At 32.3% G+C, this 22208-nt stretch overlaps 1 protein-coding gene across 30 annotated transcripts in view; it reads right to left on the bottom strand.

Annotated features, from left to right (window-relative positions):
- The window catches only part of LOC111593544 (glutamate-gated chloride channel), a 38329-nt gene extending 16426 nt beyond the window's left edge, over positions 1-21903 (bottom strand). For 11 of the 30 annotated variants that reach the window (XM_023306389.2, XM_023306390.2, XM_023306385.2 and 8 more), the window contains exons 1-8: positions 21694-21891; positions 12629-13471; positions 12350-12364; positions 11402-11490; positions 8205-8279; positions 7865-7929; positions 7584-7804; positions 550-632 (exon numbers count right to left, since the gene is read on the bottom strand). In XM_023306389.2, coding sequence (XP_023162157.1) covers positions 550-632; positions 7584-7804; positions 7865-7929; positions 8205-8279; positions 11402-11490; positions 12350-12364; positions 12629-13461 — 1381 coding nt within the window. In that variant the 5' untranslated portion in view covers positions 13462-13471; positions 21694-21891. Of the gene's footprint in view, positions 1-549; positions 633-7583; positions 7805-7864; positions 7930-8204; positions 8280-11401; positions 11491-12349; positions 12365-12628; positions 13472-21693 lie in introns of all 30 variants that reach the window. The other 19 variants (XM_023306396.2, XM_023306391.2, XM_023306377.2 and 16 more) reach the window with 9 other exon arrangements.
- Between the last annotated feature and the right edge of the window lie 305 nt (positions 21904-22208).

Below are 22208 nucleotides of genomic sequence, written 5' to 3' on the forward strand. Positions count from 1 at the left end.
CAATTCCCATTCAAATTACAATGTTTATGTATAATTTAATGCAGCTTGTACATTAGTTATGTACATATATATACTTATGTACATATTTATGACGTATTTATGTACGTATTTATACCGACACAGCTGTTTTTGGTATCATGCGCTATCTATGCAGAAGTCAAAAGATCTTCGGGGTCACCGAAATGTTTTAAATTGCAGAGGCAACTCTGACTCCAATGATTTACGAAGGTTAAATTAAAGGCTTTACTTAGTATAATATGATTATTGTTTATTGATATGTTGTGATAAGATTGGAAGTTTTAAAGAGAAACACACCAGAATATTATGTGAATGAGTGGACTATGAGTAAATGCGCGCGACACATTGAAAGAGACAATAAATTTAAGATAGCTAATTAGAAGAGTTTGGATAAATTTGCAGGTTAAGTACCGTATTACAGTTAAGTACCATTGAAAGCTTACAATAGACGATTAAGATATATATAGAATTGTGCCGCTTATACAAAAATGTATAAAAGAAATAAAATTTATAGAAAAAAGTCATACTTACTGCTTTCCATTGAGAACGAGCACTTCGGATCATCGAATGGGAATATATGCAGACTTCCCTGACAAGACAGTATTAAGTGTCGTCTGTAATATTTGAAACAAATTAATTAAGCTTTTTAATATTTACGGTTATTTATGTATTCTCATATATTGTGTTGGTGTTACAATAATAAGACAACGTTACTAAATGTTGCTCATCTGCGGACTTCCTGTCGGAATCCCCATCCCTGGTAATTCAAGTTGATAGTAAATTGAGCAACTAACGCACAATAGTGAGCTAATGTATGCAGCGATCTCAGAAAATAGTAAGATTGAATTCTGGACGGCGATATCGGACTACGAAAAAAAAAAACAAATAATTCGGAGTTCATTACACCTGGAGTGACAGATGTAGCATTCTAGGAGCTCAATACGTAGGTTTGATATGGAATGGCAATGGGTTCTAAGCCAATGCTGCAATGGCACCCGTCTCGTTAAAAACCTGGCAGGCGCCCAAGTACGTTCAAAGCTTGTTTTGGCGTTTGTTTCTTTTAATTTTAGATAGGTTTTTAATCTGTGCAGAATCCTGGCTGACTGACTGGATTCGTGATATTTTCTTTTATTTACTCATTTATTCATTAAATAATATATACAAGGAAATCATAATAATATTCCCAAAAAGATGGGAATATTTTGTTTGCCAGCTGGTTAGCTTTGCCTCAATTCACAACTTTATTTTAAATAACTATAAAACAAAAAATGAATAATAATAACAGTTTAAAAAGTAAAAGGAATAGATTAATACAAAAGACTAAAATGAGATATAAGAAGAAAAAATACCGGAAAATCATTAACCCATTTAAGAACATGTTCACTTTCACAGATGGCCACTGTTAGTGATTTCCCACAGATGATCTGAAAGCTTTTATTAAGGCGGATAGTTGGTAGGTGTAGGAAAAAAAATTAAGTCTCCATAAAATAAAGATCAATATTACCAATAATCAAATCATGTAAGAAAACAATATCTAGGATTTGAGTCGATGAGTAAACCAAAATCTCAGACAGATGCCTTATAAGGAGATATTGTTAATTGTATAATTATTATTTATATAATTAACAATACATATTTATCATACGATTATTTATATAATTAACAATACATATTTATCATACGATTAGAGCAGTATAAATGTAACTGGTCAGCCACACACTAAACTTGCAAGGAATTTAGATCATTTCATAGGCGCATGGATTAGGATACGAGAGACAAAGTTTTACGTCATCGGCAAACATAAATATCTTAGAATGGGAAATACAGCCAGGAAGATTGTTTGTAAAATGAGTTGAAAGTAATGGTCCCTGATGGCTACCCTGAGCTACGCCCGACGAAACGAAGACATGTTTCAAAATAGCTGTTCTCAGTAAACCTCTTTAAGTTCTACCATTTAGATAGGGTAAAATCCAGAATAAAAGCTCAAGAGAGATTTCCAATTAACCAAGCATTTGATTTATTGTCAAGGCGCACTGAGTCGAATGCTTTACTGATATTAGTATATATAGCATCAATTGCATTTTATTTAAAAAACTGTCGTTGCCTAGAGTGAGTTCCAATAAATTAGCTTAAGTGAAACGATTCTGAGGAAAACCATGCTGACAAAGTGAAACAATCGATTTGTAAAAATTTTTCAAAGTTGATGTTATTCTGTTTTTTTAAATAACTTTGGAATAGCAGATAGTTTTTGAAAATATCTGACCAGTTTTTTATGTAAATTAATGCTGACACACTCTTTCCAAATCAAAGTGAAAACATATGCTTCAAGGGATAAGTTAAACAGATTCAATATGGGATGGTATAGACATCTACAGGAGAAAAAGGGGATTGGAAAAAATTAGGAAAAAAGAACCGAGGAATCATGATAAATACAAGAGTTATCTAATCCAAGGAATAATGGGGAAGGTAATCCATAAGACTTACGCCTCAAGTTTACAAAAGATTGAAATTGCTTCACATCGCGCACAAACTGAATTTCAAAAATTGAAATTTGACTTGACAAGGAAATGTTTAGATCAGTAAGCAACTAGACTTTTTAAAACATTTAGATTTAATGTCTTATACTCTTCTAGAATGTTTTATACTCTCTTATACTCCTCATGCATATACTATCCTTTAAATCTAGCTTATCTATTGATGCTAGTATTTTCCTGACTTATTTTTGATCTGGATCAGCGCAGTCGCCTGCAACGTATCTTGTCCTTTATTTTCTTTTAGACAGTTGCTCCTGACGGCCTCTTTTTTATTTGCATCCTCGTGAAGCAAATTGTTGTAGCTTTGGTGAATTGATTGCATGTTCATTTGTAGTTTATTGCCAGTTTTTCTGAATTTCTCTAGCCTTTTTTACATGTTGCTCGTAAAGTTGCATGACTTCCGTAGAGAGTCGTCGCAACAAAATCTGCACGAATAGAACGTCAGCTTCATTACCAAATTGACATTTATCTTTGATGCTAAAAATACATTATGTTGCTGTGTCCAAGAACTTGCCAATATAGCCTGTTCGTCGGCAGTTCCATGTCCACCAGTTGGTTAACGGCGTAGCACTTGCATATAAGTTCCAGCGCTGAATTGTAGCTAGCAGACGAGTCAATTAATAAATGGTTTGCAACCATTTTTGCTTCTCCTTTAAGGCATGATTTCAGCTAGTTCAGCTTCCTTGTGTCGCTGATATCTTTCCTGTTGTGAATCACCTCGGAGAATATTTCGAAGAACGTTGGCCACTTTTTGGGACTACCATTGAAGTGAGTAGGACCACTTTCGGTAGCTGTGGAACATCTTCTTGTATATTTTGCAAGTCAAGTCCATAAAGTAAAATAGAAATTATTAATTAAAACGTTTGGTTAATTTTCAAAAGCACATGTCGAGCAGCACCAAACGTTCGAATTTTTCTAGACGAGTGCACACATACATTCAAATTCTATTCGAAGAATCGAAATTGCGATTGAATTTTGCTTGAAGTGTCAGCTACTTAAGTGCTACTTAAGCTGAGATTTTCTCTTAAGAGATTTTTCACAAAAGTACTGCAGAGGTGGTGTTGGCGACGCTCATTGTCGACAAGATCTGGGTTTGATGCCAGGCGGAGAATGGACGTTCTATTTTATTTTATTTTATTTTTTAATTATGAAGTGTCAGTATTGATAGAGCTTTTATACAAATATATGTAACAGGCAGAAGGAGGCGTGGCAGACCCCATAAAGTATACATATTATTGATCAGGACGACAAGTCGAGTCGATTGAGCCCTGTCCGTCTGTCCGTATGTGTGAACGCGTCGGCCTCAACTTCCATAAGAGCTAGAGACTTGAAATTTATTTGTAGGTGCATGTATAGCACGCGCATTTCGAGTTTATTTCAAATATTCAACTATTCGGACTTAATTGTTATCGAATAAAAACATGATTGAAACTGCAAATTTCCCTAAATTCTTAAAATTGATATGTAAAGGCGTTTGAATCTCTCCCCAGCCAATAGAATATAAAGAGCATATGCTAAAAATTTAAAATCCATTAAGTAAAACAAAACGCTTGGCCAATTTGCAAAAGCACACGTCAGCAGCGCCACGCGCACGCATTTTTCTTATATGCGTGCATTCTTTTCTATTCGAAGAATCGATATTGCAATTGAATTGTGCTGAATTATTAGCTGCTACTTAACTTCAAATTTGCAACTTTTACACAAGCAGTGCTGTGTCTGCGTTGGTAGAGGCGGCGCTCGTTAGCGATTAGTCCCTGGGTTCAATCCTCGCGGCGATGAGACATTTTTTATTGTTTTATTTTTTGTTGTAATTATGATGTGGTGGGTGCGAATCTTGGTGAGGTAATTTCAGTTTTTATTTGTATTTTTTTTAATACTCGATACAAACTACGGAAAATATTTAAAAATTCAGATAGGACTGGGATCAGGGTATCTCCTAGTCGGGCACCCCGATCAGATGTTTCTTACTTGTTTACTTATGAAGTGGCGGTGTTGGTAGAGTTGATGCGCGTTGCGTAAAAAATGGGGGGGCTCGAGTCTTGGTGTCGTAATGTAGATTTTTATTTGTTTATTTTTTTTGAATACTCGATAGAAACTACGGAAAATTTAAAAAAGCGCAGGTAGGGTTGGGAACAGGGTATCTTTTTGTCGGGCACTCCGACTAGAGTTTTCATTCCTGTTTTCATTAAAACTGTTTCAGAAGGAATCATTTTTATGTGTGTAATTTCAAATGTTCACTACACTATTCGAATAATGAAGACTGAAAACATTAAAATATACAGTATCTGTGTATGTTCTACAAGAATATAATTGATGGTTTCTGTAAATCTTAAAGCTTTGCATATGGTTACTAGCCTGAAAAAAATGAAGGATATTAATAAAAAAATAATATTTCAAGATGGCCAGCATACAATATACAAGTATATTTTTGGAATTTCAAGTTTGTAGATTTTGCGGTTTTCGAGAATGCTCAGGTGGACATAACTAAATAGATTTAGTCTGTCGACCTGATTAAAAATATATACTTCATATGGTCTGCTTTTTTTTCTTCCGAGTTGTTCCGAAAATAATTTTCTGCTCAATCATATAAATGAACAAATGCTTAACAATTCGAAGCAATCTGTATTCATTGGAACAGTGAAGTGGATGTATTGAATTCGCTACTAATACGGGATCCATCAGATTTTGTTGGCTCTAGGTAGTTTTGTTACATTTTCAATGAAGCTTAAGTTTATAGAGTTTCATGTTTTTTTTTATTAGGTACTTTACTGCGTGAATGGAATAATTCGCATAATGATCTATATTTTTAATGTTGATCAAGAGTATGAATAACGTATGCAAAAATACATTACACGCCAAAATAATTCTGATTATCAAATGCTGTTTAGTTGAATGGGCTTCGATGTCGAGAAAAAAGACTTAATTATCCAACATTTGAAGTGTTATGTAAATTCGATGTTATTACAATAAAGAATAATGACTAAATAATCTAAATCATTGAAATATGTATGTCACATCCCAAACTAATTCGTAAACAGAAATGTAGAAGTGTAATGTAGAGCTCAACTATATTTGAAGATACTAAAATTTAAAGATTGTGGAATGGTCAGCATATATACTGTTATTAGGTTAACATTTTTTGGATTGATTACCAAGTGACTATGATAATTAAGGAATTTGACATTCTTTCTAATTTCGTTATAAGGCATTTGCATTCTGCCCGAGAGAATTTGCCATTGACAGTTGGCTTACTCTAGATGCTTTGTGAAGCGTAAAACTAATTAGCGACATATTCGTAAGTGTCGTTGTTCAGGCATGAACATACTGTAGTATGTTTAATAACGTATTCATAATACCCGAAGCAATATAGAGTATTCTACATATAGATGCGTCATATGCCTAACATATGATAGTGTATACTAAATACGCATATAGTGACATTTGTCCCTACGCATAAACATAGGGCGAGCGCAAAGATAAACAAATGTAATATGATCAGCCACTTATGGTCAGACCACAGCTGCGCGGAAGATGCCGCGTACGCACTTTGCCTAAGGTCTATGCCACTTGCCTAATGTTTATGCCATATGCATATAAGTATATACAAGCTATATATATGAAGCTACACAACGGGAGAGCATAGTATGTCTCCCGCTTGGAGCTCCACTCATTACATAATGTACTTAGGCTAAGAGATGAAATACGCATGAGCCAGGGTATAAGAATTCTTGCTCAGACGAATAAAGATCATTACACAACTGAACACCACCACAGTTATTTGTAGTCACACTTGCTCAGACGAATAAAGATCATTACACAACTGAACACCACCACAGTTATATGTATTCACAGTCGTTATAATAATACATAAATTATAATACAGTATACTTATGCTACTGCTTTTAGAGCTTCAATTGGGACAAGACCACTTGATTTTAGAATATTGAAATTGGCAAACTAGGGAACGGCGATAATGTTTCTTTGCACCGAACTTCTTTTATATTCTGAGATTTACTCACATTATCCGTAAAATTGCAAGTCTTGTGAGGTTTTTTAAGAGTTCGTGCCTAAATGAAGCCTGAGTGACGTTCACTGACTACGAATATACTTCGATCTTACTGCTAAAGCACGTAAACTAAGGTAATCTCGATTAATCCGTTGTTGTGTATTGTAATATTGTATTACAAGTTGATTAGATAACGATGAAGGCTTGATACTAAAATTCCAATTTTTTTAGCTGTGAGTATCAAATCATCGCTTGTTAAAAATAAAACCCTTAAGGGTTCATTTAGAGCATTTAAAATTTATAAAGCAATGGTGAGTCACAAATACTATACAACAATTGATTATTGTACCCTTGCATGAATTGGATAGAGTATATTGATTTTGGGCACAATATATCTAGCTGTCTGCCTGACAGCAAGTCGCAAGACCCCGTTTTATAACATCAATAATATTCCTTATTTTCAATAATAGCATAAAGTGCAAAGCATGATATTGAAAGCTTGTACTTTTAATGTTAGTCAAATGTTTAAAGTTAGGAAATAAACTTAACTGGTGAAATACTCAATAAAGCTGATTCGACAACTATTGCCAACCTGGTTTTAAAATATGAAACTATTAACCCATATGATTTCTTCCATGTAATTGCCTTTAACGAATTAACTCAAATTTACTTACTACGTAATCAGCATCGGAGTATGAATCAATTTTCATTAATTATAGGCTTACCAACAATGCCAAAGTAGCCAGTTTATTTTATCACTTCAATAGCTGTGATGAATTAAAATTTGGCATGATACTGTCTTGTGGCACATCACCTAGAGTTCTAAGCTAAATTGTGATATGTTCTACTGTGTGAGGAATATAAGTTTGATATTATCTACTAATATATATTTTTTTGAGTTTATTTAAATATTCGATTTTAAGTTCAATAACTAGATTTAATTGTTTGTGTTTAGATGGCTATGAAACGCCGCATAATAATGAATTTAAGTAAACTGTGAAATTATTCAAATTACTATAACACACCTCATTGCGTATGTAATGGTCCCGTTTCGAAATATTCTTAAAGCGAAATGCATTGGTATGATGGGATCCTTGAAATCGCCATGCATAATGAAATATGTGTCAGGCGTCCAGATACTATCATGATGATGCAAAGCATTTAAGAAATCGTAGTGAGACTTATTGCCATATTGCAAGCGTGGATCGTTCCATTGCTGATTCAGTAGAAACTCCACTTCATATTTCTGCAAAAAATTAGCATTTGAGTATTACATAAAGTATATAAATATAACCCTCCTTCTTACCAAGCTGCTCTCATCGGGTGATGCCAAGCTTAAAAGCAACACATTAACATTAACCGTCAGCGTGCCTATAAAAATAATAAAGTTGGTTAAAAATTTATTGAATATTATTTTAAAAAAATATATATTCGATTTTCTTAATATTTGTGTGAAAGAAGGTGCTAATTATTATAAGATTTAATTTTTGAATAAAATCACAAAAACGAATTTGTTCAATAAATACTAGAAAATTAATATATAAGCTGAATAAATAATATAGTGATAATATAAATAAATTAATTTGTGAAGTGTTTTGTTAAAAAGTTTTCTAGATCTTGTGATTTGTATTTGAGGTTTCACCAACCGCGATTATGTGTTCTCCGTTCGTTATGATTTGTGGCCATGTCGGGCGATTGCAAACCACAGCAAAAGTCCTCATCTGTAAGATTTAATGAACATGATTTACATGCGGCGATTATAATAATATGAGCTAGATCAAGTACACAGCAATTTGAAAGACAAAAAAGTAAAGTATAATATTTTATTAACCTATTTAATGAAATTTTTTCTTAATTTAGAAAACATAAACTTTTTGTCGTTGGGATCTTCCGGCTATTATTCATTTTACAGTGAAATTTCAGCACAAAAATTGAAACTGCGAGATCAGAGTTTAAGGTTTCTTGAAAATGTAAAACAAATTGAAATAAAGATTATAAGGCAATGGAATATTCTTTTTTACGAATAAAACGATTATGTTGAGATTTTCATTAAGCAAGTCTCAATATTTATGCGATATTACGGTTTTCAGAATGCTTTTTTTTTTAATTTGTATACCCTGATCCCATTATAAATGGGAAATCAGCGTATAATTGTTTTTTGCAATTGTATGTAAAAGGCCGAAGAAGGCGTGTCAGATGCCACAAAGTATATATATTCTTGATCAGGACAACAAGCCAAGTCGATTGAGCCCTGTCTGTCTGTCTATCTGTACGTCTGTGTGAGCCCATCGACTAGAATTTTTTTGTTTTAAGTTTGTTTCAATCAATCAATATCTCTTCCCGTATTATTGTTATCGAATAAACATAACCGAAATGTAATTTTTAAATTACATCTCGTACGGCTTAAGAGCCAAAGGCTCAAAATTTTGTATTTTTATATTTAAGTTCAGTTGAAAATAGGGTCAATATGTGAAGGAGTTTGGAATTTTTCTAAGCTGACAATTACTCACATCGAATATGTAGATCATGTGCTCAAAATTTCATTAAAATCAATTAAGTAAAATGGCCAATTTGCAAAAGCACCTGGCAAAAAGCGTGAAGCGTACGCATTTTTATACCCGAATCCCATTGAAAATGAGATCAATATTCAATATTCGATAACTATTCCCGATTTATTGTTATCGATTAAACACATAATCAAAATTCAGTTATTAAATTATATCTCGTACGACTTAAGAGCTGGAACCTCCAAATTTTGTATTAAGTTGTATGTATATTTAATAAATTTTTTATTTTTATTGGATTTTGGATATCGCTTCCAAATTTCCCCAAATTCTTGAAACTTAAGTTCAGTTGAAAATAGAGCTAATATAAGCCAACAGAATATATTGATAGTATGTTGAAAAGTTCATTAAAATCCATTAAGTAAAACATAAGTTATTAAGCAAAACTTTTGACCAATTTACAGAAAAACATGTCAAGGAGCATCAAGCGCACGCATTTACATACATTGCACACATACATTCAAATGTATGTATTCTTTTCTATTTCAAGAATCGAAACTGCGATTAATTATCAGCTGCTACTTAAATTAAAATTTGCAGCGTGTTACTCAAGCAGTGCAGTGGTGGTGTTGGTAGAAGCGGTGCTCGTAGGGGACAATCTCTCGATGTTTTTTTATTGAAGTCGCGGAGTTGATGCGTTGCGAATCGTGGTCTCGTAGTGTCTGTATTTATTTTTTAATTCTCTCTACAAACTACTGAAAATATTATAAAACGCAGATAGGACTGGGATCAGGGTATCTCCTAATCGGACACCCCCGACTAGAACTTTCTTACTTGTTTTTGTAAAAAAGATGTGATCGTTGATAGATCAATTTTAAATTGTTTTGCAACCTAGGTTTTTTATTTCATTATATATGATTCACATTACTCATGCGAACGTTTATTTGACATTTTAACAGAACGAAATAACACTTAAAAAAATCATTAAAGAGAAAACAATGAAGAAAAACGATATAAAGGCTGCAAAAATGTTTGCAAAAAAATTACTGCAGCTTAAATGTCATCAAATTTCGCTTTGCGTTACGAATTATAAGAGGTTTTAAAACTAAATTATAATTTTTGATAAGTCAATATTGTTTACGTGAAACACAATACTTTGAATTAATGAGGCATAAATAGATTTTTTACGAAGTAATGCATTTTTCCAATGGGACAGAAGATTGTAAGAATTATTCAAATTTTCTATTGTATATAATTGAAGACCAGCTGATATATATTGTTGTACACAACTTGTAGATGTAGGTCTCTGCGATAAATACACAGATATTTAATATTTAAAAATTATTAAAAAATTCATTAGGGTAGGTAAAGTTAACATTCATTTTCCTAAAATAAAATAAATAAGCGCAAAGTTCAGGATACTTTGAAGTCGAACTCTCCTAACTAGAGCAATCCGACTTTTTTTTATACCCTGGTCCCGTTTAAAATGAGAAATTAGGGTCTAATTATTGTGTTAAATATATGTAATACCTTGTGCTGGCCGACCCTATAAAGTAAATATATTCTTGATCAGGACAAGCAGAGTCGATGACCGTGTTCCTTTGTCCTTCTGAGTGTCTGTCGACCCGTATGAACCCAGCGATTTTGTAAACCTCAAAATCTGGACTTCAAATATTTGTACTTAGAACAAAAGTTATTCAATATATACTATTATAGCAAAACACATACTACAGTATGCAACCCAAGCACAGTCGCAACGCAAACTTTGTCTGATCTTCTGAACGTAGCGATCCCGTTAGCTACAAAACATTTTAAATATATTTTTATTTTGATTATGAAAGTGCGAGTTCAAATTATTATATAATCGCATGCTGGATACAAGCTATGGAGCATATTTAAAAATGTAGATTACTCCAGGTTCACGATAGGTTCAACTCCGAACCTCACGACTTGACCTTTCTTACTTGTTTCTAAACATATTCAATAACAAATAAAAATATAATCACCATAGTAAATAAGATTGTAAGATGATTATGTGTAGTACAATCATCTTTTTCAATCGCAGATTTTCGCAACTTTTAATAAAAGCATTAAGATCTATTCTTAAGAAATCTTTTCTTAAGCATTGTCACAAGTCATAAATATTGAAAAAGATTTTTACACATAAATGCCCAATTTATATCTTGTTCGGAAACATCAATATATTGTTTTAAATCATGTCTAGAAAGAAACTCAATTACATTCTAGTTTCACGTAAGCTTAGCTTTAGAACCCCATTTATAGTTAGTTGGAAATGTGTGTGTTTGATTCTTAATGGCAAAATTCGTAGAGTTTCTTACCATTGACAGGCGGCAGTAATCGTTTATCATAGCGTTTTTTCTCAAGTAATAAATCCAAAATCTCTTTATCTGAACTGGACTCGTCGAATCTGCATGTAAAGAATTAAATGTAAATTGTTATTAAGCATAGTACGTAATTTTAACTCCATTGTTAGAATTGTTAGAATATTTGAACCACGAAAATTAATTTAATAAGATTGTAGTATCTTTAATAATGATATGAATATAAGCTAGAAGGTAAGGTGCATGCTATTTCAATTATTTTATAAGTCCCCATTATCAAAGCACAAAGGAATGAACAACAAGTAGCTGACTGATTATTTTATATTTTTTATACGGCTTAGTATCAGTTTGTCCATGTGAAATATATATATTGTTTTTTAGCACTTTCAAGTGTAATACATATACATATATATAAAGATTATTAAGTCCCATGAAACCCGGAGAATTGCCATAATTAGTGCCCTTAGCGATCAGTGACAACATAAAAGTCTCAATAAATTCCAACGATATTCAATTAAGTTCTACTTTCAAGTACGTCCGACTATTATATTATAATCTTAATATTACTATTACTATTACTTATATTTCTGAGTTATATTCTTCTGAAGTATCCCAATGTGTTAATAAATGTAGAATTTGTTAAAATAAAATGAAATTAAATTTGCTGATATGATGCGAAGACTTGAATACGCACGATAACGACTTGCAGAAAAAGCTATTTAGCTTTTACAAAATCTGTTTTAGCTTCGATAAATCTAGTTAACTCTTTAATTACCCTAGTGACAGTCAAAGAAATAAACAGTAGTTGCTGTTGAGCAAAACAGTAGGTATGTAAAATTTATTTCGATTATGTTATTTATATTTTCTTAGTTTTCATAATTAGTTAGTAACTATAATTATGTTGTTAGTTACTAATTTTCTATTTTTTTCAAGTGCAAAACTTACTTTGACCAATCGATGCTGTGAATGAAAGAATTTTAGAAGAATGTAAATATAATTATATATTTTGGAGTAAAATGGCTACAGGTAGTACATTGCTATATAAAGATTCAGATATATAAATATATATATATATATATATATATATATATATATATATATATATATATATATATATAGATATATATAGGGTATTTTCAGACTTATAAAGCTAGATATATATATACAGTGACTAAAAGTAATAAGTACCTAATGTCTTCCCAGGCTAATGGTAAAATCACTTACATAGGATGCTTATCGATGGCAACTGTCTCCGATTGTGTGGATGCGGCCGTCGATGGCGTCGTCAGATAGCACAACATCAGTATAACACTGGAAGCCGCATAGAAGCTGAATGATTGGCTATATTGCTTATAATGCTGTGCCAGATACTGATATCCGGCAGCTAAGGTGGTGCTCAGAGTGGATATAATTGCGGCTGACATAGTTACGGGTACTACACCTCTGGCAATATTGCTTATACATAAAGTTAGATAGGTAAATGATCGCTCCATACCTCCATTGTCTACCTTATTCTCTTGTATTTGGCGCCGTAAGCTTTGCTCTTCTGAAGCATTTGCTATGTCAGCCTGAATGTGGCAGGTGGGTATTCCAGCCAGTGATGATTCTGCAGTAATCTCATTACATTTGCCTGAGCAGCTGCCACATCCTCCGGACGACGTATAATTCTGATACCAACGACAGCGTCGGAATCCCCACTGCTCATTTTTTTTAATTTTTTGGCTGTGGCTGTAGCAATTGGAGCAATTTGTTTGCAAAGAGCTTGGCTGCGTCTGAATATTGATTGTAAAAATGGCTTTGCGTGTAGCCAACGCGCCCTTGTTGTCATGCGCTATTTGAAAAAACGATTGTTGTTGTTCCGCTAAAAGCACTTGAACTGCTGCTTTCAAATGCTCAGCGGTTGCTTTTGCCGCTTGAGTTTTATGGCTTTGTTGATAGTTATCCTTGATTTCGATGTCCTCCTCCAACATTGACGTTTTGGCAGAAAAATTGTTATGTATTTCCTTCGTTGTACTGTGCTTGTGCTGATCTCTTGCTGATTTAAAGTCCCAGCCCATGGTATGAGAACTGTAAGTAAATTAATACAGTTGATAAGCTATACAAAACACTACTATTATTAAGAAATTATTTTTCATGTTTTTAATATAAAAATATTTTGTATATTAATTGCATCATGAATGACCTCCCGACATTAAATCTGAATATATCTCTCTTTTTTGGGTCACAAAAAATACATAAATTAGATTGATAGAATTTTTATAGATATGTGTTTTTGTGCCAAACAGTGACAAGCATCTACTAGCACATAGTTTGTTATTTGCGTATAATATATAATTAATTTCAGCACTACTTTAGCCCATCTAAATGCTTTTACTCTTCTCCAGTTTTGTATAAAATCAAACTAATATTGACATTATCAGAAACAAGAAAGAATGCTCTAACCGGGGTATATATGAATGTATTTAAGCAAATAGTTTGTAAATTTAGAAAAATATTGACACATCACCTTGGCATTAAGCATCACCTCTACCAACTCTTAAAAAAGTTGCCCTAAACTAAACTAAATTAGCAACTGAAAATTCAAATCACATTCGCAATTGTAATTCTTCGTAAGAAAAAATTCACGAATTTTAATGTATTTATTCATATGTAATGCAAAAATTGTGTATGCTTGGCGCTGTTTGTCATGTGATGGTGCTAATTGGCCAAACGATTTGTTTCATAACTTAACATAATCTCAGCTTAGTAAATGCAAACTTTTTCACATATTGTATATGTTTTCATTCTAAAGTATTTTGTGAAATATAACAAAAATTGCAAGTATATAAAATACACATAAAACTAAATTCAACGTACAAGATATAATTTAATAATAGCATTTCTGTAAAGGTGTTAGACTATAAGAAAACACGGGAATACTTATCGCTTATTTTAAAAAAGTTCTGACATTTATATGTTCAAACATGACCGAAATGCAGTTATTAAATTATTTACCGCACGGCTTAAGAGCTAGAGCCCCCAAATTTTGTATTTAGTTGTATATATATTTTTTCAAAATTTCCCCTAATCCTTAAAATTTAAGTTGGTAATAGGGCCATTATGTAACGGAGCTTGCATTATTACTAATAAAATAGAATATTAAGTAAAACAGAAGCTATTAAACAAAACATTTTGATCAATTTGCAAAAGCACGTGGCAAGCAGTGCCCACGCTGGGCACTGGGCATTAATTTTTCCTATACATTCAAATGTATGTATTCTTTTTATCCGAAAAATCGAAATTGAATTGTGCTTTAAATGTCAGCTACTACTTAAGTTGAGATTTGCAACTTGTTGCGAAAGCTTCAAAATTATTGAACCTATTTGGAAAATTATTTTACCAATAGAATCCTGTATTATCCCTGATAAACATAGGTAATAGAACATTTTGAAAAGCGTTAGGGTCCGTATGAAAACTTCGATAGGGATGTCAACTGTAACTTAATATTCAAATTCTTAAATTTCTAGCTCTACATTATTGTAATATATAGACTTTTGTGTAGTTTGTATCGAGTATAAAAAAAAAAACAAAAAAATCTACATTACGACACCAAGATACGAACGCGACATTTTTTACGCAACGCGCATCAACTCTACCAACACCGCCACTTCATAATTAAACAAGTAAAAAACCCCTGGTCTGGGTGCTCGACTAGAAGATACCCTGATCCCAGTCCTATCTGAAATTTTCAATATTTTCCGTTGTTTGTATAGAGTATTCAAAGAAAAAAGAAATAAAAGTCGACATGACGCCAAGAACCCACAATTTCTACGCAACGCGCATCAACTCTACACCGCCACTTTATAATTAAAAAATTTAAACAATACAAAATGTTCCATCACTACCAGGCTCGCCCCAGGGATTAACCGCTTACGAGCGCTGCTTCTACCAACGCAGCTACTGCACCGCTTGCCAGAAGCAGTTAAGTAGCAGCTGATAATTCAAGCAGTATTCAATCGCAATTTCGATTCTTCGAATAGAAAAGAATACATGCATTTGAATGCATGTGTGCACACCTATAAGAAAAATGCATGTGCTTGGCGCTGCTTGACATGTGCTTTTGCGAATTGGCCACGCGTTCTGTTTTACTTAATGGATTTTAATGAAATTTTCAGCATATGCTCTACATATTGGCTTGGTAGAGATACAAACGCCTTCACATAATGGCCCTATTTCCAACTGAACTTAAAAGTTTAAGAATTTGTGGAAATTTGGAACAGGTATCAAAAAATCGACCAAAAACCAAAATTGTATAAGCTATACATAAAACTAAGTACAAAATTTGGAGACTCCAGCTCCTTAGGCGTACGAGATATAATTTATGAACTGCATTTTGATTGTTTTTATTCGATAACAATTAAATTGGAATAGTTATCGAATATAAAAAAATTTAAGTCGCTGAGATCGACGCGTTCACACATGCGGACAGACAGACGGACAGGGCTCAATCGACTCGGCTTGTCGTCCTGATTAAAAATGTATATATACTTTATGGGGTTGCCACGCCTCCTTCTACCTTTTGTATACATTTGCACAAAACCATTATACTCTGACTTCCCATTAGCAATGGGATCAGGGTATAAAATGATAACGTATTAAAATTGTATACCGACAATAGATATATATATATATTATTTATTATTACAATTTTTCATATGAGCTTAGGAGCTTAAATAGTTTTTTAGACTCTTAATTTATTTATAATTATTAATATTTATTCAGACATTACATATAAATAATTAACTTATATAGTATTATACTCTAGATTAATTATTAGATATATTTCATAGTTTCAGGCGTACAAACTAACAAAAAGAACTCAAGTATCTCACCGACCAATATATAATATGAAATTTGTCTTCTACTGTTTGACACTATTGAGTTTAGAAAATAAAAAGAGAGGGTATACATCTGTATGAACAAGAAACTGAGATGACATATAATGCCTCGTCCAGGAACTATGCCATGAGTTGTATTTATGAGATAAAGAATATAAATACACAGTATGTTCAATACATAAAAGGACTTTTTTTTTAACTCATGGAACATGTAACGCCATGTAATGAATGTTGAAAACATTGGAAAGGTACAGGTCGCACCTTTCAAGCTCCAACTTCACTCAACTTCATGTAAATCATCTGGCAGGTAAAAATTTGCGCGCTTTTTAATGACAGTATGTTTTGGGCTTGTGTCGTAAAATTTCAATGGAACAAAGAGAAAATACTTAATTTGTTTTAAACTTGGAAAAACATTTGATGTAAAAAGCGTATGGTGATAATTGTTTAGCTCGTTCAAAAGTTCATAAGTGGTTTAACAATTTAAAAATGTACGTGAAGAAACCAAAAAAATACGGTATCAGAATTCCAGAATCTAGGCAATGTTGATCACGCTCTACGATTTCAAGGGTATGTAGACAAGAAACTTGTTCCAGAAGGTCAAACTGTTAATGGAGAATACTATTTACAAGTTTAACATCGTTTGTGGTCAAGAATTGTTCGTGTTAGACAGGAATATCCAGAGAGGAAACAGATATCTTGACTCATGTGACTATTTTCTGTTCCCTAAACTAAAAACTGCCATGAAAGGACCGTTTTAAGATGATATTCTGTAACACAGGTATTAAAGAACATTCCTTTGGATGACATGATAAAGTCTATTCATAAATGAGTTGATCATTCCAAAGGTGTTATAGAGTAAATAGAGACTACTTCGAATAAAAAAAGCCTTTCAAACATATTATTATTTATTGAAAATACTGTGTATGTGCATGGTGGTTTAGTTTGTCATGAAGAACTGAAAATAAATCTAATATCTTCTTATAATATGTATTAAGCGACACCTCCCAGTAACAAAATAAAAAAAAAATTATAAATTTTTCCTTTCATGGAAATTTAGTTATATACAATATGTCAAATGGAAGAAAATTTTAAAAATCAGTTGATGCGCTTTTCGTTGAGTTGAATAAAAGTAAGGAAATTAATAGGAAAGTAGTTTTAAATTCTCTTCCGATTATAGCAATATAAGTTATTTTTTCTCAAAAATATCAAAAATATATTTATGATGGATACAGGACCTACATCGTATTTCTTAGTTTTGCACTCAGTACTTAAGTCCTCTTGCGCAGACAAATATACACACCCTCAATGCAACGTTACTTTCAAACAAGTGGAAGCCTCTTTTTAGCGCACAGGGCACAGAAAACGAGGACAAAGGCGAGACGACAACCATTTAAACTAATCTTCAACCAGTTTATTTATATATTTCGAGAGACACTCATATTAGCAATGCTATCCTCGAATAGTTACATAATACATACAAGCTTATTTAGCCCATAACTACGAGAGGATAAGCGGCTAGCTTACACTTTTCAGAATTTGCTTACACAAAAAAGATGCATGTGCAGGTCTTTTAACATACATATACTTGGTTTGTTTTAAATTGTTTTTGCGTTTTCAATGAATTTTTCCTATACATGCGCATGCGTTACATTCAAATTCGTGCCTCGCAAAACAGCTCTAAGCGTTCAAAGTTTTCCTATACATGTGCAACACTCACAATCAAATGCGTACATTCTCTTCATTCCAAGAATCGCAATTGCGATTAAATTGTGTTTGAATTGTCAGCTGTTACTTTAGTTTAGCTCTGCAACTATTACCGAGGAATTCTGTGTTTAACTTCAGTAAATATAATTATTTAAAATATAATTATTTAAAAATATAATTAAATAAATAACTACAATATTATTATTTATTTATTTATTTATTATTATTTGAAATTTACATTATATATACGTTAATAACTAACTGGGAGAGTAGAAAATTGGGTAAAATTGAATCTAAATCGTAAAGTTTATGCTCTATCAATGCCTCTTAAGAGTGTGGTAAATGAGTATTACGCATTTTTCAGCACTCGAATGTAAAATGATACAAAAAACAACTTGATCAAATTTAGATTTAATAAGAATGAAGGCATTTTTATATAAATATTAGAGAAGTTATATATATGCATAGCAAAGCACATATGTATACATATACATGCATATACGCACGTATAAGTAAGTCACCGCTCTGTATATACGATATATATAGTACTTTTTTCATCCCAGAAACCTACATAGTATGTTTTTGTTTTATTCAGTCTACACTAAAAAATAAAACAAGTTTAAATTTTCATCGCTATAAACGTAATGCGTTTATGCATCAGAAAATGTAACAGGTAAATTAAGGTGTGTCTGATCCCATAAAATCGATATAAATTCAATTTGGCAATTTAAATACGCTGATCTCGCATATAATAAGATTAGGTGGCTACGGTGGTTTTCCTATAGCATACAATATAACATTTATTTTAAATTTGAAATAACTGTCTCGATCATATTAAAGCTCTTTCGCACTAAAAGAAATAGAAACATCGAAAAGATTATACTAATGATGACCCAAGTTACGGGGTTTCAGATGTTACTGGTTGTACCCAGAATCCATTGAAAACTAGAATTCAAAATAATATGAACTTGTAAAATAAAAGACGTGTCAAACGGCATAAAAATATCTATGTGTCTGACTGAGAAACCTTGCCATAGAATATGTAGATCATACAGTGGACAATTTTTAAATCCGTTAAGTAACTCGAAAATTATTAAGCAAAACATTTGGTCAATTAGCAATAACACGGGGTCAAGCGTACGTAATTTTCCTGAATTCTTTTGCATTCAATTGCAATTAAATTGTCAGTTGCTTTTTTAGTTAAGACTTGCAACTTCTAGCCCAAACAGTGAAATAGCGTTGTTGGATACCAATTCCTTCAGATACTCTATCTGAAGGAATTGGTATCCAACATATCCTTCCCTCCGGCATCCCCACTTATAATATACATATACTATTTCTGATATCATACTTTTCTACAAACGAACATAGCAGCATACACTCAATTATTAATACTGTTCAAAACAGTATGTATTTTATAAAGACGGTATATATTTGTTGCGACTACTAAATTATTGAAATGCATAGAATTCTTGAATAGCAAAAAGGAAGTCTGCAAATATGCAACAAATTTTCCGCGTTTGTAAGCTCAAAGCACATCAAATGCTCTTAAAATTTTTGCTGAGCAGGCACAGGCAATGTGACACGCAATGTGAGCTAAATTAGGCTGACTCATAACGCAGTCCATTCGACAAAAGTAGTTTCAACGATTTGACTGGCTGACTGGCTGATTGGCTGACTGACTCGTACCTGGCTAGGTCTCTACACATCGCTTGTGGCTTTTAGTTCATTGCGTGTAGCTTGGTATTAACGTAATGTGGGTCACCAGTAAGTTACGCCTTGTATAGTTAGTAGCCCTGCCTAGCCAAAATTCTCAGTTAGACCATGTAATGAGTTGGCTTTTGAATTCCCTACAATACTACTGTAGCGTTTTTTTCTCATTGAGTACACTTCACTTCACTAAACTTTATGTACTTTCAAGGCTGACATCCAAAACATTTTTAAATAATCTGCGAAGAGTTCATATTCTTTTATATAGTTTACAAGCAACACATTCTTCGAGATGTTTATATGTTTGCTTTTAATCCGTTTTCCAAACTCTCAATTGTACAAAATCTATGTATACATCTCCGGATCTTGCAGAATATGTTACCATCGTTTGAGTTATTTAAGCTACGCTTAAAAAAGAAATCAGTTATTCAGTTTTCATTGATAACAACGAAATACGTTCATACAGACGGACATGACTAGACCACCACAGCTCGTCGTTCCAATCAAGAATATAAATTTTAAGATTAAATACTTGAATATTGGTTTAAATATATATAAGATCACTAGTTAGGAAACCTCTTTTGTTTAGATTGGAGCATATAGTTAAAGAGTTAATCTAATTAATACGTTTTACATAGTATTGAATTAAAACATCATAACAATCCAATGTGTTGTAAGTGTATTTCATTATTGGCACGGTTTCTTGCTTAGTTTATTGCGAATGATGCAAATTATAAATATATTTTTAGGTTCGGTGAGGCATAATACACATACATAATGTTAACGCATATATAAATCTGTTAAAGATTGTACAATTGACAAGTAAATAAAATAAATTGCCCTCTATTATTTTTTTATCGAACGTTTATCAAAGGGAGTAGAATGCCAACCGAAAAGGTCCATTGAAAATCATGAATTGTATTAATTTATGTTTAGTATTCAAATCACTTGGTAATAGTGTTGTTAATTAAAGTTATTGTTTTTTTGATGTTCTGTTTGATCTTTTTAGTCTATTTGACAATATTTCAAATCGTTTAATTTGCGGTATTTCACTTTTCGGTATTTTGAAATTTTCCCAACAACTATTTTGTCGGTGCTTACGATGGCTGCTCAAAATTTTAGCTATTTCGTATTTGTAATATAATTCTTGTTGTTTTTGCAGATAATGTAGTAGACGTTGTCGTTATAGTTGATGAGGTGTTCGCCTGGCCCCTGCTTTTCAGACTGCACCTTGACACTCATATTAACAAATAAAAAAAAAGTACATCTAAAAATAAAAATTGCGCGACGGCAATGAAAATTGATTTATAAGAGGGTTGTTCGTTGTCTATGGTGGACTTCAATACACGGTAATTATTTTATTTATATTTAAGTGATTTATAAGTAATAATCAGAAACTTTACAATATATAAGTTTCATTCATAATAAACTTATCAGTAAACTTTATTGCATTATAAAATTTAGGATTATAATATTGATTTAAAAATCAATTAATTGCTTTTATTTGCGTTTTGGTTTTAAAAACAATTGTATTTCTTTATTATTATCACATTGTTATATGTATATATCAATGAATGTTGATTAATAGAAAAAACTTCACTTTTTGTTGCCAGGGTTCTATACCGAAATACACTTTACATAATTCTATGACAGCATTCGTACGTAACAACAAAATCAAATAACCCAACTTTAGAGCAAACTTTAGCAATTCAAAACACAAGAAAATTTTTTAATTATTTAGTTGATTCGATTTTTCTTAAATAATTTCTTTACACTTTGTAAGGCTTCGATAAAACATTTAAATTTACATATACATGTCGTACATGTATGAATACACATTATATATGGCTAACGTGTCGTATTTTGTTAATTTTAAATTATTCCGTTGATCCGATTTTTGCATTAAATAATTTATTTACACTTTGTAAGGCTTCGGCTAAACATCTAAGCTTATATATACATGTTGTACATGTATGCTTATAAATTATATATGTCTACCGTGTCTTATTTTGTTGATATCCTTTAAATTAACTCTCTTATAAAGTATTCCGCGTGGAAGGAGAGAAAGAGAGTTTTATTGCGCTTATTGTTTTGACTACTGTGTTAACAGTTGAATGTTAATACCATATATCACTAAAATTTTGTGTCCGTTTTGCAGTGCTGTTGTGTTGCTAACTCGACCCGAACTGAGAGTCAAATTGGCAAAAATTTTCATTTAATGCAGCTGCCACACGCATTAATTTCGGAGAACCAGACACGGCGAACTTAGCTCCCTCTCTTAGTCAGACTTCGGCAACTAATTTTTACTCTAAAGCTCAGAGCAGGTCCTCTCGCCAAGCTTTGCAATAAAAGCTTTGTATTATATTTGATTTTCATGAAGTGCATACGCTCTCTTATTTGAGGAAAACGTTGCCTCTATTTTTTATCTGCTCTCTTTGTGGAAAACAGCCGATTTGCGTATGTAGCTACCTTCCCCAATATTTAATTGGTGCTCTACAATGAAACATGGCAAC

Source organism: Drosophila hydei, unplaced genomic scaffold (assembly GCF_003285905.1).
Source record: "Drosophila hydei strain 15085-1641.00,03,60 unplaced genomic scaffold, DhydRS2 tig00000001-arrow-pilon, whole genome shotgun sequence".
Classification (NCBI taxonomy): Eukaryota; Metazoa; Arthropoda; class Insecta; order Diptera; family Drosophilidae; genus Drosophila; species Drosophila hydei.